The sequence below is a fragment of the Colletotrichum abscissum genome (genome assembly GCF_030869225.1).
Source record: "Colletotrichum abscissum strain IMI 504890 chromosome Unknown Scaffold_5.1, whole genome shotgun sequence".
NCBI lineage: Eukaryota > Fungi > Ascomycota > Sordariomycetes > Glomerellales > Glomerellaceae > Colletotrichum > Colletotrichum abscissum.
Genome location: NW_026850431.1, coordinates 457857 through 481199, shown reverse-complemented (window position 1 = coordinate 481199; position 23343 = coordinate 457857). Strand labels below are relative to the sequence as shown.

At 54.6% G+C, this 23343-nt stretch overlaps 6 protein-coding genes across 6 annotated transcripts; 3 read left to right on the top strand and 3 right to left on the bottom strand.

Moving 5' to 3' along the window:
• Positions 1-629: 629 nt before the first annotated feature.
• Positions 630-2863, top strand: CABS01_02663 (uncharacterized protein; the record flags this gene model as incomplete). Its single annotated transcript, XM_060536041.1, has 5 exons — positions 630-905; positions 967-1031; positions 1088-1248; positions 1316-2169; positions 2225-2863. The coding sequence occupies 5 exons, from the start codon at positions 630-632 to the stop codon at positions 2861-2863; spliced, it is 1995 nt and encodes a 664-aa protein (XP_060393953.1).
• Positions 2864-3480: 617 nt separating this feature from the next.
• Positions 3481-4480, bottom strand: CABS01_02662 (SCP-like extracellular protein; the record flags this gene model as incomplete). Its single annotated transcript, XM_060536040.1, has 3 exons — positions 3481-3823; positions 3897-4014; positions 4072-4480. The coding sequence occupies 3 exons, from the start codon at positions 4478-4480 to the stop codon at positions 3481-3483; spliced, it is 870 nt and encodes a 289-aa protein (XP_060393952.1).
• Positions 4481-6221: 1741 nt separating this feature from the next.
• CABS01_02661 (uncharacterized protein) lies at positions 6222-8945 on the bottom strand (the record flags this gene model as incomplete). The annotated part of the gene is made up of 1 exon (XM_060536039.1): positions 6222-8945. The coding sequence occupies one exon, from the start codon at positions 8943-8945 to the stop codon at positions 6222-6224; it is 2724 nt and encodes a 907-aa protein (XP_060393951.1).
• An 841-nt stretch (positions 8946-9786) lies between these two features.
• On the top strand, positions 9787-11581 carry CABS01_02660 (snf5/smarcb1/ini1; the record flags this gene model as incomplete). The annotated part of the gene is made up of 2 exons (XM_060536038.1): positions 9787-11433; positions 11486-11581. The coding sequence occupies 2 exons, from the start codon at positions 9787-9789 to the stop codon at positions 11579-11581; spliced, it is 1743 nt and encodes a 580-aa protein (XP_060393950.1).
• A 4763-nt stretch (positions 11582-16344) lies between these two features.
• CABS01_02659 (glycosyl hydrolase family 7) lies at positions 16345-18120 on the top strand (the record flags this gene model as incomplete). Its single annotated transcript, XM_060536037.1, has 4 exons — positions 16345-16774; positions 16838-17025; positions 17084-17174; positions 17243-18120. 4 exons carry the CDS (start codon positions 16345-16347, stop codon positions 18118-18120), a joined length of 1587 nt encoding a protein of 528 aa, XP_060393949.1.
• An 841-nt stretch (positions 18121-18961) lies between these two features.
• Positions 18962-21987, bottom strand: CABS01_02658 (fungal specific transcription factor; the record flags this gene model as incomplete). Its single annotated transcript, XM_060536036.1, has 4 exons — positions 18962-20324; positions 20380-21121; positions 21180-21684; positions 21790-21987. 4 exons carry the CDS (start codon positions 21985-21987, stop codon positions 18962-18964), a joined length of 2808 nt encoding a protein of 935 aa, XP_060393948.1.
• Positions 21988-23343: the final 1356 nt, after the last annotated feature.

The window sequence follows — 23343 nt, the reverse complement described above, 5'->3', positions numbered from 1 at the left end:
CCGGCGCAAGTCTTCAGGCCAGAAAATGTTACCCGGCAGCCACTACAGCGAGACCTCGGGCAGCAGACCCGCCAAGGAACGCCCGCCAAGACCCATAATGAGGCCGTCTGGGGAATTGAGTGGTGGCTGAGGCGAGGCAAACTTTAGCGAGGAATGTCACTGGACGGGGGGCAAATGCACCACATGCTCCAGGGAGGGGCGGCCGTCGAAGGGTCGCTCCGGGTGCTGTAACCCGTTGCCTGTGGCATGCCTACCTTACCTTAAAGCTCAACATCAGCGGCACAGCGCCCCCGCGATTGAGGCCCACCAAAATCACCAACCACCCGCCTGCGACCAACTGCCAAGATCGGCAAGGTAGTCTGGCCGGCGGAAGGAGTGAGAAAAAAACCATGTTCCTCATCAATGAGTGAGAGAAAGACCGGGGGGGGGGGGGGTTGAGGCGGATGATTATCTCACTCACTTCCCTTTTCACTTTCATTCTCACCGACTCTCACCTCATTCACCTACAGAATAAGCCTCACTCACCATCAATTAAAGGCTCGCTCACCAATTGACGACAACTTACTCACGAACAACGACCTGGCCATGTCAATCACCACCCGGCTCACCACCATCCCCCAAACGCCCTGATGGCCCGCTACCAAGGCCTCGACTCGTCCGACCTGTTCCGCTTCGACACCCTCGCCTTGCGCGACGACATCCTCGTCTCGGACGACAACGCCGTCTCCAAGGTCGAGTACGATGAGTACGTCGTCTTCAAGAAGGACAATGGCATCCCCTCGGGCGCCAAGACGGGGCTAGAGGACGACGAGGATATCAGTTTCCAAATGCAGCACAAGAACGAGGTGCCGGGTCACCACACGCTTAATCTAGCCTTTCGCCATGGATACTCTGTTGACCATAATGTGAGCTTTCCCTAATATGACCCAATCGAGACTATCATACAAGAAACTAACGCCTTGGTAGGGAATTTTCACACAAGAGCCGGCACGGCACCCAGAGTTAGTTTTAGATGGACGGGTTCGACGAGTGTGAGTCCACCCACCTTATTGAGTACTTCATCTCAGACAGAGAATAACATCAACAGCATCTGCTTCCGCCGCAACAAATCCTTTGACCGCCGAGAAGACAGCATCACCATGACCCCAAGAGACCTCGACGCAATGGATCTTCACCCCGCCACCCTCCAATACTCCCGCCGCGTCACAAACGAATCCCGCTTCTGGTCCCTTGACCGCTCCAAGCTGAGTGAGTATTCACTCTGACAACCATCAGCCTCACTCACAGAAACCAAAAATGACTTACACACTGTCAGGCCTCATTCTCTCCTTCTCCAAAAACCCAAGAACCCCCTACGACTTCATGTCCCTAACCTACGACGTCCGCAACCGCACCTCCTCCGTCCTCGTCCGCCAATCCTACCACCCGCGCCAGCACTCCCTCGAGAACCTAGACGAATACGACCAGCGCCTCGAGGCCTGCCGCGCCCACTGGGCCCACCCCTTCATCACCCCCGTCGTCCTCCTCCAAGTCCAGTTCATGCGCACCGAAGAGGCCGTCATGGAGAACATCAACCACGTCAAAGCCCTCGAGTGGCAGGTCAGCTCCATCGCCGGCTTCGAGGCCTTTGAAATGGAGCGTGAGAAGCGCTCAAAGCTCATGCGCAGACTGACCTTCGCCTCGTCCACGGCCGCGGCCTCGCATGACGAGAAGACGCCACAGATTGCCGGGCCGATGAGCATGGCGAACCTGATGAAGAGCGCGCACGACGTGCTTAAAGAGTCGATCAAGCTGCTAGACACCGTGCGTTGGATGGAGAGGGTGGTCAAGCTGATGCTGCAGGCCGGCGACGAGCTCGCGGAGCGCATGTCGACGGGGGAACTCAAGATCCGTCTCGACGATTTCCACGTACGACAGACGGACGCCGATCAGAGGGATGAACAGGACCAGCAAGTGCAGCCCGACGAGCCGCCCACGGGCCCGCCGTCGAGGTCGTCTGCGAGTACGAGGAGGCGGTCGCTGCCCAAAGCGCCGGATCCGCTGGCTGATCCGCTGGGGAACCATTGGCATGAGATACGGCAGTATCTTGAGGGGTTGCAGCGGATGTGTATGGGTCTCGAGACGGATCGACGCATGTCGGAGGCCCGGTGCCGCGCCCAGATTTATATTGTAAGTGACACTGAATTACATCCTCACCGTGTCCCCCAAAGCTAACACTGCCCAGATCTACAGTAAAATGGCCCAAGAAGACAACGTCCTCAACGCCCGCATGGCCGTCGCCTCCTCCCGTGACTCCTCCTCGATGAAAGCCCTCGCCGTAATAACAGCAGTCTTCCTCCCCGGCGAGTTCCTCGGCACCCTCTTCGGCATGTCCATGTTCGACTGGCAAGCCTCAGGCGAAGACGCAGACAGCAGCGACAACGGAGGCGGCACCTCCACGAACCCGAAAGATCCCATCCCCGTGCTGAGCCACCTCTTCTGGGTCTACTGGGCCACCGTCATCCCTCTGACGATCGGTATCCTCGTCGCCTGGCGCGCGTGGTGGGTGAGCCAGGACCGCTATTTCCGACGGCACCTGTCGAGGGAGTTGTCGGAGGAGCGGTACTGGACTGCTGATGGGAAGCCGAGGGATTTGGAGCATTCTTTCTGGTGGGATTTCTTTTATCTGTCTGTGAGGCGGGATGAGCGGCCCGCTCCGTCCGCGAGCGATCTGTATGGGAGTAATACGCTTGAGTTGTCGCCGAGTATGTCGCAGGATAAGGACGACATGAGGTCACCGCGAGGGGATATGACTGTGCGGAGAGGGCAGATCTCGTTTTTGAGGTCGCAGAGTATCCGGCAGCGGAATACTGTTGCTGTGTAGTGTGTGGTTTGAGTATGGTGTACGCCTAGTTATGATCTTCGATGATGGGCGGCTTGCTTGCTTTTTTTGCATATCTACTTGGGTGGTCGGTCTTCTTGGTAATGGGTAGTCGGAAGAGTGTATATACGCGTCATGGTAGGTGATTTGGCTGGAGATACGCTGGCCAAAGTAAGTATATAGATGAAATCAATAACCACGATTCATGACAACAAAGAGGTTGATGATGACAATGCTAATATTCGGGTTATCTATCGGGCGTCCAGCTAAGCAGGGCAGCTATTGTTCAATGAAGCTTCCACAAGTCTCGACGTTCATCGGCAAAGTAAGGTAAGATGGTAGCTAGATAGCTGAATGGCAGCCTCATAACTAACGCCAGTCAGCCGCGGTAGCCATACCGGAGTGAAAGACAGACAAACATCACCGGGAACAGACAAGTGCGAATGATTCATTGCTGCATTGCGGAGATATCTAGACTAAGGTACTCGTCCCCTGACGGTATAACCATGCCATGTCCTCATCTCCCCCCAAAATATGCAGTCCTGATGAAAGTCAAGGTGCCTTCCGAAATCCCAATCCATGTTGAGCTGTGAGAAATGTTGTTGAATAGAAAGCTAGACCTAGACAAGAGTCCAAGTCACACCACCGACGCGACCGCGGCCAAGGTCACCCAGAAGAGCCTTGAAGACAGCAGGGCTGACGTCAATGTCGTTGACGGCACATCCCATGCACTTGTCAGTCACCTTGACGTCGACAGACTTGCCCTCGGCTTGAATGCGGACGGTCTTGCCACAGAGCGGGTTGCCGTTGGACTGGGAGCCCATCTTGATGTGAGAGAGGGCAACAATCATGGAGTTGTCGTTGTCAGTCCAGCCACAGGCGCCAAGACCAGGGTTGAAGAAGGTGATGTCGCCCTGGAAGGGGCCGGGGCTGAGGTCCTGACGAGCCATGACGGCGGGGGGCCTGGAACAAGCCAGTGTTAGCATCTGCGAGAGGACGGTGGAAGAAGAAGAAGAAGGAAGGAGGGTCAACTGACTCGACATCCTTGTAGACACGGCAGACTGTGAAAGAAGTGAGGGGGTTGACAGCGCGGCCCTTCTTGCCCAGGCGGGTAGAGCAACCAATGTGAGTAGCCTTGTCAGAGAGGAGCTGCTCTGTAGGAAAAGGTCAGACGAACTCGAGGAAAGTCAGTAGACGAGGCGAAGACATACCAGTGGTGCCGAGGGTCTCGTAGTAGTCCTCGACAGTGGTCTGGAAATTGTTCATGTCCTTGAAGCTAAGCCAGAGCTTGACAGCCGAGACCAGAGGGTTGGTGACCTGCACGCTGTCCTCAGACAGGGAGCTGAAGTAGGCGACGACCTCGCCCGCACCATCACGCTGATGAGCAGGAGCACGGCCAACGAAGCCCTGTCTGGCGAGCAGAAGGGCCCAAGTGTCGGCGTCCTCCTTGAGGTTGTTGTCCCAAAGGATGGGAGGGGCACCTGCCTCGGAACGAGCAGTGTTGATCATGGAGAGCGCGCGGTTCTCGTCACCACTGGCAATGGTGGTAGAGGCATGGACCATGCCGACGGCAGTGAGGCTGACTGCAATGCCAGTAACGACAGTCTTGATGCTGATCATGTTGACTGTTGTGGGTAGTGTGTGTGGGAAGTTGGAAAGTGAAGTGTGTGTGTGAAGTGAAGTGAATGAGAAGCCTGAAAGAGACAGTGTTGAATGGAAAAGTTGAAGTGCAAAATAAAGACGCAGTCTTTGAAGTTGGGTATCAACGAAGAAGAGAGATTGAAGTGTGCGTGTGTGTGGGAGGAAGAAGAAGAGAGGGTGGTGGGTGGGAGAGAAGGCGGGTTTATATAAAGGCTCAGGAGGGAGGGCTCAATAGGCAGAGGAAGGAGCCAAAAATCATGTACCTTCCGTTGAGCAAGTTTTTCGTCAAGATGTGAATTCCAAGGCGTTCTAGCGGCAATAAAAATTCGGAAGGAATCAAGTTGGTGTCAGGATCGCAGCTATACCTTCAACCGGCCTATCCTTCCCGTCCAGAGCAATTCTGATGGCAACAGTTCATGGTGGCAGGTAGAGATTCCGAGATCATCACGATGGTGGTGATACCAGCAGACTTGAACGCAGGAGCCAGAGTCTTTCAGGGGAAACTGGCACATCTTCGTTGGAGCACACTTGGAGAACTGGGTGGGCGACACAACATGGAGAGACCAATGATGGAGAGCTGACCTGACAGTAAATTAATCTAGATGAAGCAAAATGACAAGCCATCTCGGAATCTTCCCCGAAGCACGACAGCTGAAAATGAGAGGCTAGACCAGAGTGGAGGAGAGCCGTGATCTCTCGACTGCTCTACCTAAGCTGCAAGAACGTCCCTTCCTCCCTTGACAACTCCTGAAATATCGAGGAAGTAAAAGCACGTGATTCGAATCAATTGGAATCTATCTGGGAAGAGTGGAAACCCAGTGAGGCCAAGCTTTGCGGGCAGGAGCATGGTTGCACTACGTATGCACTCAAAGTGATCCCCAGATGTGGTCAGCAACAAAGACACCCTGCACAAACGTGCAGGCTTTCATGCCTGTGCAACACATCAATCATAGAGTAGTCCCAGGAGATTCCAGAGTATCATTTCGTGAGAGCTGTCATGAGCCGTGATGATGAGCCCTTGCCTTAGGCGAAGTGGCTTACATCTTCGGGCGCTCCCTACATACACAACACCACCCAACCACCGACTCTTTTTGGCTCTTGTGAAACATCTCCCAGGCGACGTTCAATAATAATATCTCGCGATTGCAAAGTCGAATAACAACTATTTCGCACGCATTGTTGATGTGGCCTCTTCATCCTGCCTGTACGCTCCTTCTTCCTCGAGCTATGTGGGCCATGCTCACAGTGTAGCCCACAACCGCACGGCCCTCCCTTTGTTGCCTAGAGGGAACCGCCTCATCCTGAGCATGAAGAAATGGTTGCGGAAGGGACAGTCTAGTTTCAACAGTTGGGAGGAAGGAGTAACGCTATGCGAGGGGGGTGGGGGTTAGACGGTTCAAGTGTGGTGGTCCAAGGAGTTTAATGGCCACGTTGAGCTACCCTCAACTCCTCACATGTGAGAGTACTTGAAACAGCGTGCTTCTTTTCGTTCATCTAGATAGCAGCAAACTGTGTGTGATCATGTATGGCAGCCTATCTAAACTGTTTGCTTGTGGCAGCGGAATTTCTAGGCGGCGTCCAACTCTCTGGAGAGACAGGCATCACTAGGACGTGGCATTTGGGTACGTCCATCTTCATGTGCTCTCCAATATATCTATCAACCAGTTAAGAAGCACTCTATTGACTTACAGGTGGTATCTATCCCCACCTTCCGATAATTTCAAAGAATATCTATGATCCTATCCCAAACATCCTCTTCAAGCTCTGGGATTCTGACGACATTCCGCTCAAACCAACTGCGTTCAAACTCCTGCCTATTGCCTTCCGTCTCTCGATATATGGGCAACTCCCAATTCTCGGGCATGATTTTCCTTCCATAATCGTTTTCTTCCAGCTCGACGTCCATAGCTTGATTCGTCTGTTGGACCTTACTCCAGAACGGCAGGTGCTTTTCGAGGCCAAGGGCACCCAGCAACGCAGCAAGCTTCTCGCCAGCACTTCCTCGCTCCTTGGCGAGGATAGAAAGGGTCTCGAAGTACTCCTTCGTTGTCGCGGCGTCCCCTCTTTCCACAATTCTGAGAAGTAGCTTGGTCCAGTGCGTAATCAACACCGGATCGAGCGTGCCCTCGAGCATTCTGAACTCGATGGTTCCCTTCGCTCGCGGGTCGTTGCTCTGCTTCGTAAAATCCCACTTGAGCGCGCCAAAGGCGGTACCGCCTTTGCACCCACGGAACGGGGCGAGCTGGGCTAGAAGGGCGGCGAAACTATTCGTAGCCCAGAGCTTGGCCAGCTGACCGCGTAGCTTTCGGGGCAAGTCGTTCATGGGTACATTGGCCTCTAGATCCAAGAGCACATTGGCCATGCCTACCTGGAGGGGGCTACTTCTCGACTTGTCACCTGCGTCCTCGAATACAAACGCTGCGGTGTAGTCGGGCAAATCCTCAGCCTTTGCGACAGCCGCTTCGAGGTGTAGAGGCTCCGTCATAGGATTCCACTGCCTCGACGGATGGACGAGGGTGTATAGAATCGGATCAGCAATCATAATCAGGGTGGCGATACGCTTCAAGCTGCGCAGTGAAAAGCCTCGAACGCTACCTACGTGAACGTGGAGGCCACAACTGATGTCCAGCATCGGCCGAAGCCCGCCGCGGAGAATCTTCAACACGTCGACAATCTTGCCGAAATCTTTGGGCGAATCACGCAAGATGGGACTGGACATTTCTATCCCGATGTGTCCAGCGTACCCCTTTTCACCGGAAGCCCAGTCTGAAAGGCTTGGATCTCTCTCAATGTACCAGCACTGGAACATCGCGAGGACATCTTCGAAGAAGTGGAGGTGGCAGCCCGCGGCGTCTGCAACGGACTGTATCCCGGGGATCGAGACCTCACCCTCGAATTTGTCTTGGAGGTCAAAGACGGTGTCGAACGTGGCGCCAAAGTGGCCGGCGTCGCAGAGCAGCCTCTCTAAATATTTCGCTGATTCATCGTGGGCCTGGCCGCGCTCGTCTTTGGGCTGAGTGCCGAGGTATTTATCCATCAGGTCAGCCAGCTCATCGCGCTCGTCCTGTGTAGTGGGCTTGCTCGGACTTGGGATGACATACGGGGTGAAGTGGTCGTAGACCCAGCGCTGGTCTTTGATGCCTTTGCCAGTATACTTGGTGTTGGTGAAAGGAACGAGGAACTCGAACTCGATGCCAAAGGTGTACGGGGACAAGTCTTTTTCATCTTCGAGGTTGATGGCGGGTTTGCGAAGGCGGTGGCTGTCGAGTTCCGGAACGAATGGGTTCCGGCCCAGAGGTTCGTAATATGCTGCTTGTGCGTGGAGGTTAATATCTTCAAGAAATTGAGTCGTCGTGTACGAACCAGAGAAGCCAAACGTAGAGATGGGTAGCTTCAGCTGTCCAACCACACGTTCTACTTGATCCTCAGTTTCGTTCAGGCAAAAGTTGATGATGCCGTGACATACCTTGATCCAGTTCTCGATGGCGGCAGAGTCCAATGTGCCAGCGTGCTGAGAAAAGCCAATGGTTTTCTTCGTAGGGTCTTTTTCAAGGAGTCTGGAAAAGTCGTTGGCGCCAGGGAAGATGCCTGCTCGACCTTCCCAGTCCCTGATGTGGATTTCGGTGCCACTAATGATATCATTGAAGCTTTCGGCGGTATTGACGCGGACGATAGCTTCGTTTTCAATGTCCAGCCCGCGGATAGATGGTGGTTCGAGCATGTTGACCTTGTTAGCAGTTGGTAAACCACGGGTGAAGAACGCCTCGGTGGGCTCACCGCGCCATTCGGCATCAGAAAGGAAGGCGTGCAGATCGGTGCTGAACATACGTGCAAACTCAAGACCAGGAGCAACTAGTGAGCCTGGCCCACAGTATGGCGCATGTAGCTCATTCAGGCAAGGTGAGGCGAACCATAGAAAGTTGAGGATACGACGGACTTCTGGGAGGGTGAAGTCTCCCTCCTTGGGCTTGACATCAACGCGGAGGCGCGGAATCTCGTTCAAGGCGATGGTGAGGTTCCTCGAGACCTTGAGAGCGGAACAAATCGAAATGATTATTGCCGAAGTCTGCGGGATCATGGGCATTAGCGGAGAACGAATACGGGCGAGGTGCCATCTGGGGGACCCAAGTATGTTGAGCTCTTGCTCGTCCAACGAGACATTCCAAACACCTGGATCAGGGTACTGATGGTTTCCAGCACCATCTGTGGTCCCGATTGCTGTAGGTAGATCTATCTGGTGGAGACCGTTGGCAATGATTCGGACTAGATCTTGTCGTTCTTCTTCGATTACACTTTCGTAGATTATACGGTCTACGACGCTGGCGTTTGGAGACCGACATGCTGCCAGTGACGATGACTCCTTATCGGGACGTTGAACGAGGAATTGAAGCACAAAGCTGATCTTCAATTGCCGGTTGCCACTGGATCGCTGGAGCCTGTCCATCTTCTTCAGTTCCCTGGTTTTCTTGTTGTAAGTTTGTTGTTTAGGGATACTCTCGAGTTTTGGTTGTCGTGTTGTAATCTTTTTGTTTGCTGTTGTCCAGAAATCTTTGGGTAGCTACATCTATCATGAAAAATGTTGTTTTTTATGAGGACTTGTCTGTAATATTTATCGAACGCCATGATGTAGTTTCCAGCACTCCCAAATCTTGGTGCCCAGGTTCCAGCGAATCGCAACAATTGGACTGTGTCGCCTTGTGATAATTGCACAAAGACATCGTTCCATTGGACAAAGTACAATTACTTTGTTTAAGAACTGACAAAGACATATTGAAAGTGCTCCATTTCGAGAACAGATGCCCTATGATGCAATTCCTTGTCTTTGAGTGACTGTTGACCTCGGTCAATTCGGTGTAGCATTTCGGTGAGTTCGGTGAGGCTATCAGTACCTGTGTGGGGCCTTTCGCGCTAAGCCCTTTTGGAGCTGGACCTGGGTTGGGAAACGCCGACCTGATTTTTCTGACGCGCCCTGCTGCTCTCCAATGCAATTCCAACGCGATCCACATCTCACAATCGGTGCAGCGCTCCCCTTCCAGCCTCAACACCACGGATACTTCCATCGGCGCGCAACGAGGCATCCGGCGATATAGCTCCACACGCACCCAACGTCAGTCGTCAGATTTACACGAAACGCCAATTCGCGTTTGCGCGTGCTAAACGATTGCCCCGATCGGCGCAATCTCGTCTCGTCTCGTTTCTCCCTCGAAGTGTCCCCGGCCACTTCTCTGCCGCCCATCGTCTTGCGACAACCTGCCATGACCCATTGGGTCTCATAGTCTCCTACCATGGACGCCCGACCGAAGCCCCAGGCGTTTCTCTCTACCTATGCGCCTCGAATCCGCGCCTACAACAACTCTCTCCTGACCCCGAACGTTGCCAGCGCTCCGACCACGACCAACTCCCGGGTGACAAAGCGCGGCACAACCATCATCAACTACGCGGAAGACGGCTACGATGAAATCGACGATGACGAGGACAGCGGCCGCCGTCGTCCTACCGGCCTACGCAGCCTGAGAAGACAAGACGATTCGGCAATCAGCCAGGATCTGCTGGACAAGGCTGGAAAGGACACGGACGAGCCTGTCGAAGTACAGGGCATCTGGAGAGATTGGTTCGGCAAGGGACGCCAGGTGCGAAATGACCAACAGAACTCGGCGCAAGCAGATCTGCCTTTGACCTTGATCCCCATCCGAATCGAGCTCGATATTCCGTCCTTCTTGCCCCAGGTCGCCTTTCCTTCGGCGCCTCACACCGTCGACACATCTCTCCCGCAATACCGAGCGCAAGAAATGACGCCGCCCTACCGGCTCCGCGATACCTTCCTTTGGAACCTGCACGAGACGGTCATCACGACTGAACAATTTGCGCAAACATACGTCCAAGACCTCGACTTGCCGAACCGTCACAACCTTATGCTCGATATTGCCAGGCAGATTCGGACCCAGCTTGAGGAATATGCCGGCGTTGCCCTGCATCCCTTGTTTCACGCGCAGTCACAGAACTCTGGAACCAACGACGCGACCAAGTCGAACTCGATGATCAACCAGGACGAGACGCCCACGCCTGCCGCGGTGATCAGCCGCTCCGACACTCCGATGCTAAACGGCGGCATTGGAACGCCATCCCGAGTCAAGGACGCGACATCAGCACCAGACGTGACAGCCCACGCAAGCCCTGTTCCGGTTGACTCAGACGATTATGACCACGACGACGCCTACCGATGTATCGTCACTCTCAACATCAACCTCCAGTCAGCATTGTACACGGACAAGTTTGAGTGGTCTCTGCTGCACCCCCCGGGCATGCCGGAGGCCTTTGCCAGTCAAACATGCCAAGACCTTGGATTGACAGGCGAGTGGGTTCCTGCCGTCACACACTCCATTTACGAAGCAGTATTGCGCCTGAAGAAGGAGGCCTGCGAAGCGGGTGGACTGGTAATGGGCTGGAACGGAGTCCGCGAGTTCCCCAACGATGCCACGGCTGGAGCTGACGCCGGATGGCGCTACGATCCGGAGAATCTGGCCGATCCCTGGGAGCCCAAGGTCGAGATCCTCAGCAAGGAAGAGATGGAGAAGCGAGAAGGCGACAGAGAGCGGCAAATTCGCAGACTCCGTCGTGAGACTGCTCGCTTCAGCTCAACTACTGGCTTGGTGGGCGGCGTGCCATTCTCTGGATTTGGCAACGTGGTGGAAGCTCCGGAAGAAGAACGTATGGGCAGAGGCGAGCGGTCCAAGAAGAAGCGTCGCTTCCGCAGTCTGAGCCCGATAGGCCGATCTGGAACCCCTGGTGGACGCGGAACGCCAGACGTGGGATCCGGATATGGTGCAGGCAGCGGCTTGACTGACACGGAGCGCTTATCTTGGAGATGCTGGCACTGCTGTCTCTGGGGCTCGAGTGTGTGGGCGGTGAGACCTGGACCTGCAGGACCACGGGTAAGTTCTCAATCTGGTAATGAAGAAGGCATGTGGGCTAACAGGAAAACAGTCACTATGCCAAAACTGTGGATTGCTGTACGAGCGGGATGGCAAGCTGCCCCGCCAAACGAAGAATATGCATTTGACGGTCATCCGAACGGCATGAGACAACAAGATGGAGCTTCTCACTTGTCATTTCGTGAGCGACGACGTCGGTACCATTTTGCAAACAGGACGAAAACGAGGAGAAGAGAGAAAGAGCATGATCCGGTGTGAAGGACGCATCGGATGGTCCAGGAGGAGAAATGTGCGCTGTGGACCAGTTCTTTGTGTACATGATGCGCAGGCGGCGGCGGTTCTGGCAGGCAGGCGTTTTACTGGGGATAATCTGGCCCTGGCCTACTGGGCAGGGCAGTCAAAGGAGTCCGGCTGCGAGCAGGGTTGTGCGATATTCCAGTTGTTTTCGGGCTAATTACAGTCGAGGTATCCCTTTGTCGTACAGGGAAGTACTGTAGACTATGTGTAGAGATTCAATATACACACAGACAAGCATCGTTTGGGCCACCATTCCAGGCAAGGTTGAGTACGTTAATAAACGACGATGAGATGATATTGTCAGTAGAGGGGCAACTTGAGGTTGGAATAAGGGTACTGTGTGTGATTTACTGTATGAGAAACCGCCTAACACAGTCCCCTCACTCACTCAAACACTTGGATCTTCTCATCTCTCAAACACCCTCAGCTATCATTCTTCATCTTACAAGAAACACGTGAAGGCCGCTCATCTTCCCGACAACCGCCCGTCATTCCGAACTCATTTCCGAAATCTCCAAAGCAGTACAATCCGGCGAATACCCGCGGCCAGCGACAGGCCACATGTTTCCCTGCCCAACGGCCAGCGAGTGCGACGTCGTGGCGAAGGAAATGGCCAGAGATACCGAATCGGGACGAGAAAAACCACGGAGCTCGACCACCGTCAGCCTCCGCAATTTCTCCCACAGAAAAACTTGACGCTTTCCCCTTGTTGGCATGTCATGTCACCGGGTAAACCCTTTGATGGGGTAAGGTAGAGTTAGGGTTAGGCTCTTCTTCTTCCTCTCTCCCGTCGATTCCTTAACGCGTGTCCTCCCTCTGCTCTCAAACTAGGTACTACGTGGAGAAACCAAGTGGCTAAACAGCCCTCCTCTCGCTCGCCCCTGGTTTGCCGACTCGGAGACGAGTCACTGGGATTTCTCCGGGCGGTACCTGACTTCCAGGCTGGCCTGTGAGGCGGCATCGCCTCGCCCTGGCCCGTCACTTTCCAATCTGCGCGTATCACAGATCTGTGAAGGGCGTGTAGTGGTGGTGGTAGTGGGGGGAAAGTGGCTGCTCGCTTCTGCGCCTATGCCGAAGGGGTGGAATCTGCGCATGGTCAAGTGACTCTGGCATCTCCACCATGGGACTGCCGCAGACAGCTGGGAATGAGAAGACTCAAACTCTTTGAGAAGGACGGCCGGCCAGCCGACGGGAGCTGACTTGCGGTTTCTGTTCTATGGACCCCATTGAGCTGCGCCCGAAGGCGCTCGATACCAAGCTCGCGCTTGGCTTCCATCGCTGAAAGAGGGAAACGAGAGTCAGCTTTTGCGCGTCGTTGTGCTGGGCACCGCCCGACATTCGCGGTGGTTCCAGGTTCCGTTGGATATGTTCGGACTCGATCTGACTCGTTGGCGATAAGCGGATCTGCCAGCCTTTCGCTCGCCTTCATCAGATGAGACATGCTTGCGTTCATCGGATGTTAACGACGTCCATCCCGTCATCGTTCGCTCCAAAGAGGCGAACTACGATATTACCAGCCACACCACCCATCAAATACGCGAGTGAAAGGGTCTCTGTCGCATCCCGCTCCTTTCCGGCTTCAGTTCGATGCTGTCCCATATTGCGGCGGCCCGGCTGGTGCCGACGATGACGGGTTGCGAAGGGGAAGGGTTTCATGTTCCTGAGCTCTTGAGGCCAACCGCATGGAAGTCCAGGAAGACGGGCCCGAGATCGAAGGAGGGCTATTCATCTATGTATGCTACCTCACGATAGATTGCGTGTGCAGTCTGTGTGTTGTGTGCCTACGATAAGGCACCTCTCACAAGCGCTCACGGCTCTCGTTCCCTTTGTTGCCGGCCAGCCCAGCTTGTCGGCTCAGCATCCGGAGGGGCTCTTCGTCAAGCTGTCGTGAGACTTCCAGGAATAGCTAATGCCGCCCCACGAGGCTCATTGTCTCGGCTTCGAAGGTGTTCGTGTCCCGATGGCTCCAAGGCGGTGCTCCATAAGGCAGGATGCTTGCCTAAGCATGCTGCTACGCACGGAATGGCTCTCGATTCGGATGTACGCAAGGGGAAAAGAGCTCATCAGTACCTGACTTCTTGCAGCCATCTCACTACGGCACAGCGAAGATCCCTCAGATCCATCTTCGCTTGAGGCACTCCGGAAACCCATGCTCCAGGGGCGGATGCCCTTCGCCTACCAAAGCCTCCTCGCTTGTGAAGCTATTATCGGCGAGGTCCTAGACGATCAGAGTGAGATGGTCGTTTAAAGGACGACGTTGAATTTGTCGCGGCTATTAATGCTGATCGCCACCAAATCCGGTGAACGCTCTGGACCTTTGCCACGGCTTGCTGCACTTGGAGGCTGAGCTCAAGCTTCTCAAGCTTTTTGGCCTCTTGGTCGCCCAGAAAGTTTAGTTCTCTGGTCATCACGGGTAAATTCAAAAGCCTCTTGGCAAGTTGCGACGTGGGGCCGTTGCGTCTCTAGGCAGTAGAGGCACTTTCTTGCTCAACGTCGGAACCGCGTGTCGTTGAGTGACATCGCACCGTGATGAACTCCAAGAAAGGGGTTCCTACAATATCCGTACCGCAAGACCGAAGTACCGCAGTCTCTTCTGTCACATAAACTCAGATTCAAGGTACAGACACACACACCTGCAGAGAGGCAACGTGACCAGTCAGTCACAAGTGGTGTGGTGGCAGGCCCTGCTCTTAACGCATGCAATATGGGACAGCATCTCCCGCCTCCAAATTGAATCAGGGCTCCATCGAATCTCGCCCCAATTTGTTTCTGAACCCATCGGTCTGGTAGGCATTGATTGCCATTGATTGAAAGCGTTGATCAATTAATCAAGTACGTAAAGTTTAGAGAGCCAAGCTGGGCCCAGCATATTGGCAACACAGAGCCGCTTCGCTTGTCGAAAGAGCTTGACGACATCAATGTTCAAAGACGAAACTCTCGTCAACGACATGTCTGAACACCACGGAGGTTCGAGCCTTGCTGTCGTCCCAGAGAATTAAAAATGTGGCGTTCTCTCTCCGCACAAGCAAGGAACAGAGCGGGCGCGTGGCAGTCAGTGCCGGATGGCTAATAGGGTTATGCGGGGGGAAGGTTCTCTCTTCCCGCTCATGATGTGCAAACGCAAAAGTCGGGAAGCCTGGGGGCGGGCGATCCCTGCAAACTGCGGGGAGCGAGATGCCTAAAACAACTCTTCGCGTATCTCTAATCCTGTTATCAGTCGAATCACTAGAAGGGGGCTCGAAGCCGTAGCCTCAAGGTAAGGTACTTCTCAAGAGGGTGTGAAGAAGATGTGTGTGAGAGTGAGAGGTGAGGCTTTCGCTCAAGGTCACTCAAGTGAAGTCAAACTGACAATGTACCAAAGTCTGGCGGGATCTTCGGGAAGCCATGAAGATCACGAGGGATGCACAATTCTCTTTCTTCCTCATGCTAGATGATCCAGGTTATGCCATCTCACGATATCGGCCTCCCACTTCGTCAAAAAAAAATCCTACAATTTTCTTTTGTGACGATTCGAGGCGCGTAGTACTCGGCGGAAGGCCTCCGTGCTGTGCGCAGGGGTAAGAAAAGTGCTCCAATGAGGAAAGCCACGGGGACAGGTCCGCATTGGGACGAGAAACTTACCACCACCTCTCACCTCATCTCACACACACATACACACATGGCACTCATTTTCTGTGCGACCCGTTTCTCCGTAGTGAGAATGGGATGGGTGAGTGTGTGACCAGCCGCATGGCCGGATGTGACATCGTGTCATTTCTCTCCCTGGCTCGGGACTGAGGGCGAGAACATGCGAGCCCACGTATATGGGCTTAACACACCTTATGCTGGCAAGCGGGTGAAATGAGTGAGTTGCCGCTCATACATTCTTCGTCTCGGTTCCGACTACTATGAGCATCCTCACTACTACTACTCTTATTTTTTCGGTTCTTTGCTTTCTACTTCTTCAATTAGTAATACTTTCTCATAAGCTTAGGAGAGGAGAATAGTGAAGGTAGATGTGATAGAAAAGAGTGTTGCTCATGTATTGGCCGGCATACTCTTCTGGTCACCCACTCGGCTAGGTCCTGTCTGTACCTTGCGGCTTACCCCAAGTTTGAAAGAAAAGCGGTGCAGTTTCTCCAATTGCCTATTCGGGCAAGCAAAGCACAAACTTTGGGTTGACGACGACGCATCGTGGGAGCCGTGGTTCATGGCACTTACATGCGCTACCCCCTCCCGCTTCCATGCTCCATACCACCTAGGCTGCCAAGCCTAAGTCAATGTGTGTAAGTCTACCCCTTGAATATGGTCAGTTCAACTACAGCTGGTACCTTGGCTCCAGATCTTTTGCGGCCCGGATGCCGTGAGCTCCTTCGGATTCTCGCTTCCTCGTCGCTAGACTAGTCGATCATGAGGTTGGATGTCACATCGAACCAAGCTTGAAGAGTGGAACGCGGCTGTACAAGAGGCGAAAGACTCGGAATCCGACGGCAAAGTATCATCAAAGACTATCGAGATATCCCTATATAAGTCCATCGAAACTCCTCATCCAGAAAATCCCATTCCCTATCCCTCTCATCCTCATCCCCAAACACCCTTCCCTCCCTCAACACCACCACAGTCCAAGCATTCAAGATGCAGACTAAATTCGCCGCCCTCCTCGCCCTCGCGGCCGCCGCCCGCGCCCAGCAGGCTTGCACCTCCCAAGCCGAGACCCACCCCGCCCTCACCTGGCAAAAGTGCGCCGCCGGAGGCACCTGCACCAACGTCGCCGGCTCCGTCGTCCTCGACTCCAACTGGCGATGGGCGCACACCGTCGAGGGCTCGACAAACTGCTACACGGGCAACACGTGGAACAGCACCCTCTGCGCGAGCGGACAGGGCTCCGCCTGCGCGACAAAGTGCTGTGTTGACGGCGCGGATTACCCGGGCACCTACGGCATCACGACCAGCGGCAACGAGCTTAACCTCAAGTTTGTGACTACGCACGCCTACGGAAAGAACATTGGTAGCCGTGTCTACCTCATGGAGAGCGACACAAAGTACCAATCGTTCGTGCTCTTAGGTGAACCGAGCCCCATGATCTTCATGTTTCGAGATGCTTCAAAGAAAACTAACTTTTGACTAGGCAATGAGTTCACCTTTGACGTCGACGTCTCCAACATTGACTGCGGCTTGAACGGCGCTCTGTACTTCGTCTCCATGGACCTCGACGGTGGTCTTTCCAAGTTCACTACCAACAAGGCCGGCGCCAAGTATGGTACCGGATACTGCGACTCGCAGTGCCCCCGCGATGTCAAGTTCATCAACGGTGTTGTAAGTCACAACTCTTACTTTCAAACTCATATATCAAAAGCTCACAAACAAAATCCAGGCCAACGTCGACGGTTGGAACCCTTCCAGCAACGATGCCAACGGTGGTGTCGGCAACCTCGGTGCTTGCTGCGCTGAGATGGATATCTGGGGTAAGTCTCACCCTCTACTTTAGTCCAACACATCAACATGAACAAACAACTAACAACCAAAAAAACAGAGGCAAACAAGATCTCCACGGCCTACACCCCTCACCCCTGCCAAAACAGCGCCTACCACTCCTGCACGGGCAACGCCTGCGGCGGAACCTACTCCACCGACCGCTACGCCGGCGACTGCGACCCGGACGGATGCGACTTCAACTCCTACCGCCAGGGCAACAAGCTCTTCTACGGCCCCGGCTCCGGCTTCACCCTCGACACCACCAAGAAGCTCTCCATCGTCACCCAGTTCATCAAGGGCTCCGACGGCGTCCTCTCCGAGATCAAGCGCTTCTACGTCCAAAACGGCAACGTCGTCCCCAACTCCGAGTCCACCATCGCCTCGAACCCGGGTAACTCCCTCACCACCGACTTCTGCACCAAGCAGAAGCTCGCCTTTGGCGACACCGACGTCTTCAAGGCAAAGGGCGGCTTCGCGAAGATGTCCGAGGCCGTCGCCGCGCCCATGGTCCTCGTCCTGTCCCTCTGGGACGACCACTACGCCAACATGCTCTGGCTGGACTCGACCTACCCCGTCGACGGCGCGGGCAAGCCCGGCGCCGAGCGCGGCTCGTGCCCGACCACCTCGGGCGTCCCCGCCGACATCGAGGCCAACGTCCCCAACTCCAACGTCAAGTTCTCCAACATCAAGTTCGGCCCCATCAACTCCACCTTCGCCTCGGGCTCCGTCGTCAACCCCCCCGGAACCGGCACGACCACCACCTCTGCCCGCCCCAGCACCATCACCACTTCCGTGCGTACGTCGTCTACCGCGCCCGCAACCGGCACCGTCGCCAAGTACGGCCAGTGCGGTGGCCAGGGATGGACTGGTGCCACTGCTTGCGTTTCTGGCAGCACTTGCACCGTCGTCAACCAGTGGTACAGCCAATGTCTCTAGATGGCTCTTGAAGACGGGTTGCCCTTTGCGGTAGCCTTCCTGATTAAAGCGACGAGTTGAAAGATTGGGATACAACGGGGATATAAAGGGAAGCATATGCGGAAGGGATAAAAAGGAGGGTGCGGAACTCGACGAAAGCTTCCCCTCCTGTTTCGCATTGTTTGCATTTCTCTTGAGATTTTTCGAAACGAACAACACATATTTCATGTACATATTCTCCACCATTTTCTCACATACCGGGCGTGCTTCTCGCGCCTGGCGTATAAGTATATAAATCAGATCATTCGCTTACTAAATTCCTGTTCCCGAAGTGCTTTGAAAACTTGACTGAGCCTCTTGACATTCGGCACGACTCCTTGGACGTTGGATGTTTAGTGAAGACCATCTCAAAGCTTCAGCTCCTGCAGTTAGTCGCATGATCACTTCCATAGCCATCAGTTCTGCACTTATCTTCGGTGCCACAGCCATCCAAGTCAAGGTGTCCATGATAGTACAAAGGGGTTGAAAAACATGCCAATCTAGTAGCGGGGATCCATCTCGATCTCATTTGGTTGGTCTCAAGTCTCATTCAACATTAGATGACCAATTCCAGCGCGCAAAAGCAGATGGTAATCAAAATGTAACGACAAATGTTACGCCTTTCTATTGTAAATCATGATCCATGACTGCCCACTATACCTACCATGCGGAGGAGCATCGCTGCAACCGCTGTCCACAAAATCAATTCAAAACCTCCAACCGCCTGTGACTCCTTGGTATACGGTATATAATACACACACGCCAATACCCAAATCAAAGACACTGCCATTTGCTCTCCTGTTCCAGATTCCTATGAACCAGATCATGCTTGTGGCCAGACGCTTGCGGCGGGGCTCGGGTTGTTCATGCCCATATTAAGAATGGCATCGATATCGCTCATGCCCTCATTCTCCAGGACATTCAATAGCTCCACTTGCTGTTGCTGGCTCAGACTGCCTTGTCGCTCTTGTGACCAATTGAACGGACCACCAAACTGGTCAAGCCCCAAGCCGGGGTTTTGAGAGTTGAAGCCATTGACCTGCAACGATTCGCCAAAGAAGCTATTGCTCATCGAGCTAAAGGCATCGGGGTTGATGAACGGAGGCGGCGGATTGAACCAGTCCGTTGTTGGATTATAATTCGGCAGCGGGCGTTGTGGCGCACCAGGATTCGATGTCGGCGGTGCACCAAAGCCACCAGGTCCTCTACTTCCAGGAACAGGCGGTGGAGGCGGCGACATGTTGGTGCTGTGCTGACCCATGGTTGGTGTTCCATGCTGAAGGACAAGTGGCGAGGACTGTGACATGGCCGGAGTTCCCATCGGGGGTGGTGAGATGGTCGAGCTTGATGGCGTACCTACAGGGCCGCTGTTGAACGAGTCTGGCGGTGTGGGCATGGCGTTGTTAATGGTGCTAGGGGGTGACGAAGATGAATTGTAACCGGGTGTGGTCGTCGCCGGCGGTGTAGAGTCTTCAAGCGGTGACTCAGGAGGGTAGGCAGAGAAGCGGCGACCGCCGGGGTTCATGTTGGGGTTAGCATCGCCAGATGAGTTGCCCCAGATCGAGTTGGAACGGAACGTTGGGTGAGGGGGGAAGTTGGGATCCCATTGGTACGTGTTCATCGACTCAGGGGTAGCATCGAAAACAAAGCCAAACTGTGGTGGGTTGTGCGGTGGGTTAACCTTGAAAGTCGGCCCACCACCTGGCGCTGTTGATGCCGAGACCTCTGAGCCTTGAGGAGAGTTGCCGTCAAAGAGCGAAGGAGGCGTCGTGAACGTACTTGACGCTTGTAGGATAGGGGTATCCCTGGCCTCGTAGCTCTGGAGGCATGCCTTGGCAAAGATGGAGTAGAGTTGCACAGCCTGAGCAGTTCCCGGCCAGCGTTCAGTGCATCGTTCCAAGATGTCCAACGTCTGGTCACTCAGCTCTTCCACCTCGTCACGGGGATGGGCCAGCCGGATCTCGGGGTACGAGACCGTCCAGAGCAGTGTGTTGAGAGACATGTAGAGGTTGAGGAGGAACACCCAAGTAATATCGACTGCTGCCTTTTCCATCTGCTGCTTCGACAAGTTGATGATGTATGACGCCCCTTCGAAGCAGATGCCCGCAGCTCGTGGAGAGGGTTTCGGTACTTGCGGGGATGGACGGTAGAGGAAAATGCGCATCTGGTGGTATCGTCCAGTGAACCTATGAGCAATTGGTTAGAAAGGTCAGTCTCGAAATGAAGCAGGCCAGTACGCACCATGGCCTACACCAAGCCGGATTTTGAGGTGAAGAATCAATCCAGTTCTGAATGTCTCTCTCCATCTTTCCGAACCAGGGGTGGCTCTCATCCCTGGGCTCTTCGCGCTTCTTCTCGTAGAGCACTCTCCTGATCTCGGCCTGTTCCATGCGCATCTTGAAGAAATGCAAAGCCACCAGCTTGTTCTCGCTTGGAGGCCCCTGGCCAATGCCGTCAGCCGTGATGTACTCATCGTCTACAGTCGCAAATGGCTCCACATCCATTCGGTCGTCAGCCTTGGAGAATCCGTTGGGCCGGCCCATGCTATGTGCCAGGCCAGCTTCCATGGAAGTGATGATGTAGGCAAGACGGCGTCGCATGTCCAAGGTCAAGGGATCCAGGAGATTCCCGGCCCCAATCGTCTTCTCATCAGTCAAGCCTTCTGCCTGACAAACGCGCGTGGCCATGCCAACCATGTAGTATACGGCGGTTCTCGTGGGGGTCAAGAGGGAGTATTGACCGATGAGCGCCAAACTCTGTAGAGACTTGAGGTCCTTAGGCCGGGACACTTGCTCGAAGTGTTCCATGGCAGCCAAATAGTAGCTGTCGGCCAGACCGGCATACTGAGGATCCATCTTTTGCAGCGAAATGGCAAACACCATGCGGACTATGAGGTTCTTGTAGGGGTCTTGGTCACCGGCATACACTGCCTCCAGATCGTCCAAGAACATTTTCTCGTGCAATGTCGGCCAAAATACTTGGGCTGTCCACTAGAAGTCAGTCGCGGGTTAGGCCGAGAACAAGGAGGGGGTTTCACTTACATCGCTGGCAAAAGACATCCACGAGCTTATTGGCGATGGGTCTAGTCGGCAGGCTCTGGGCGGGGTGAGCGCTGATCATGGGATAACTCTTCTTTCGATCCCTCGTCATGACGATGGATTGCATGCGCGTCATCCTCCGCGCTCGAACTTCGGGAATCAACTCTGAGATTCGCTTCGAGTCGGTAAAGAGCTTTGCGCCCTGGACTAGCAAGCGTGTCATTGCGATGCCGCTACTTGGACCCAGGTAGCGGGGAGTCTCGTCGGTATCGTTCAGGCGAACCAAACCACCGGGCCGCACGATGTCCTCGTCGAGATGAGAGAACTCGCTGTCGTCGTCGGTGTACTGGCGTAGCTCGGCCTCGAGGGCGCGCACCTTTTCTTGCAGCTTAATGACATAATTACGATTGATCTTCTTTCCCTTGGTCGTATCGTAGTATTCGCAAACCGAGCCGGCGCGTTCGCACGGCAGACAACGGGGTAGAGTAGGATCGCATCTTGTTTTACGCTACAGAGTTGAACAAGTCAGCCGTGGTCTACGAAACGCCATACACGTATTCACTAGTCGAGAGGCCGGGAGGCGCCGGGTTCACGGGGAGGGGCTCCGACGTACCTGGCGGCAGCGGCAGCAAGCCGTCAGAGTGTGGGCAATGCGATTGGAGGAGCCGTCACTCTCTGGATCTTCGCGACTGGTAGGAGGAGCGCGGGAGGGGCCCGGGTAGAGTTGGGGAGGAGCGTTGGGAGGCGGGTGGTGATGGTAGGGTGGGTTTCGTGGCATCATGTTGCCCAGGCCATGACGGTAGATGTCCATGGGCTGGGATATAGAGACTGAGGCTATTCGCCCAGTCGATCTTTGTGTGTCTAAGCAAGAAGATCACAAAGGCGCCTTATGGTATAGACGGTGATTTGCCTTTGCCTCGCTGAGAAAGCTTGCAGGGAGCCGGCGAAGGCGGGTAAGGTAAGGTAGTATGTAGTCGTCGTTGAGAGTTGTTCACGATGAAGTGGGTGTCGTTTACGGGGCGGAGACGTACGTGGGCGAAGGGATCGGTGGAGCGCAAGGGCGGGCAGAATGTCTCATGATTCGGCTGACGAGGGATTCGATAGTAGGTCGAGGGTATCGTGAAGAGACAGAGGGTCCTCTTGTCTCGCCAGTCGCGTGTGTGGTGGACTCGGCGGTTGTGTAGGCTATGTTTGTATGTCGGGCTGGGTATGGACGGATAGGTGCAAGAGGAGACGGACACGGGCAGCGGGCGTGAAGAGACGACAAGGTCCACAATTGAAGGTGTTGCTGTTTGCTGCTGCTGGCTGCTACGCCGAAAAAGATGACAATGTACGGAGTACAGGGCAGAGTACAGGGCAGAGAGACCGGGAGGAGAGAAAGTGCCCTGGAGTGTCGTCCAGTTGATTGTCCGCCCGCAATTCCGCAAGGCGTGGTGGTCACCTTTTGCTGGGCTGGGGGTACCTCAGGTATGGAGTTCTCCGTATGCCGTACATTTAGGTACGCGTCGTAGGTTGTCACTTTCAACGCTCTGCAGCAAGAAAGGTACTTCGGCCTCCTGTCGTGCTCGGTACCTTACCTGTGGGCGATGTTGAATGGGCATGGGCGGTGGTCCAGCAGAGCAGGGCAGGGAAGGGCGGGGGGGGAGAGGAGAGATCCTGGAAAGAGAGGAAAAGGTACATGAAGACTAGGCGCAGACTAGGGCATAATGAGGCGAAGTGGGATGTACTGCCGAGGTACAGAGTGGGAGACGCGCTGAGGCGGGAGCTGGATGACAGCCCAGATGCGAGGAATGGAAGGCACGACCTCGCAAGGTCTCGGCTGTTCATTCGCTAATCAGAGGAATCGGCCAGGGCGACGGTCAAGGTTCGCGGGTACCAGGTGTCGGTAGGGGCGTTTCAGAACCATTGCAGTGGGGACCTTAGCAGAGCTTCGTTAAGGCTGGACGACCTGACACTCCCGTTCCTTTCTTGAGATACCCTGTACAGTAACATCATCTCCATTCCCGTGCTTCATCACGACACTTGAATGAGTGACAGGAGGGGGATACAGGTGACAGAGAAGGGAACACCGAATAACGGGATGAAGCCTCTCGGGACTCGTCACAGTCACAATGGAGGTGGGCGCGGTAGGTGGGCGGGATCCAGGATGAAGGGATCCATAATCCCA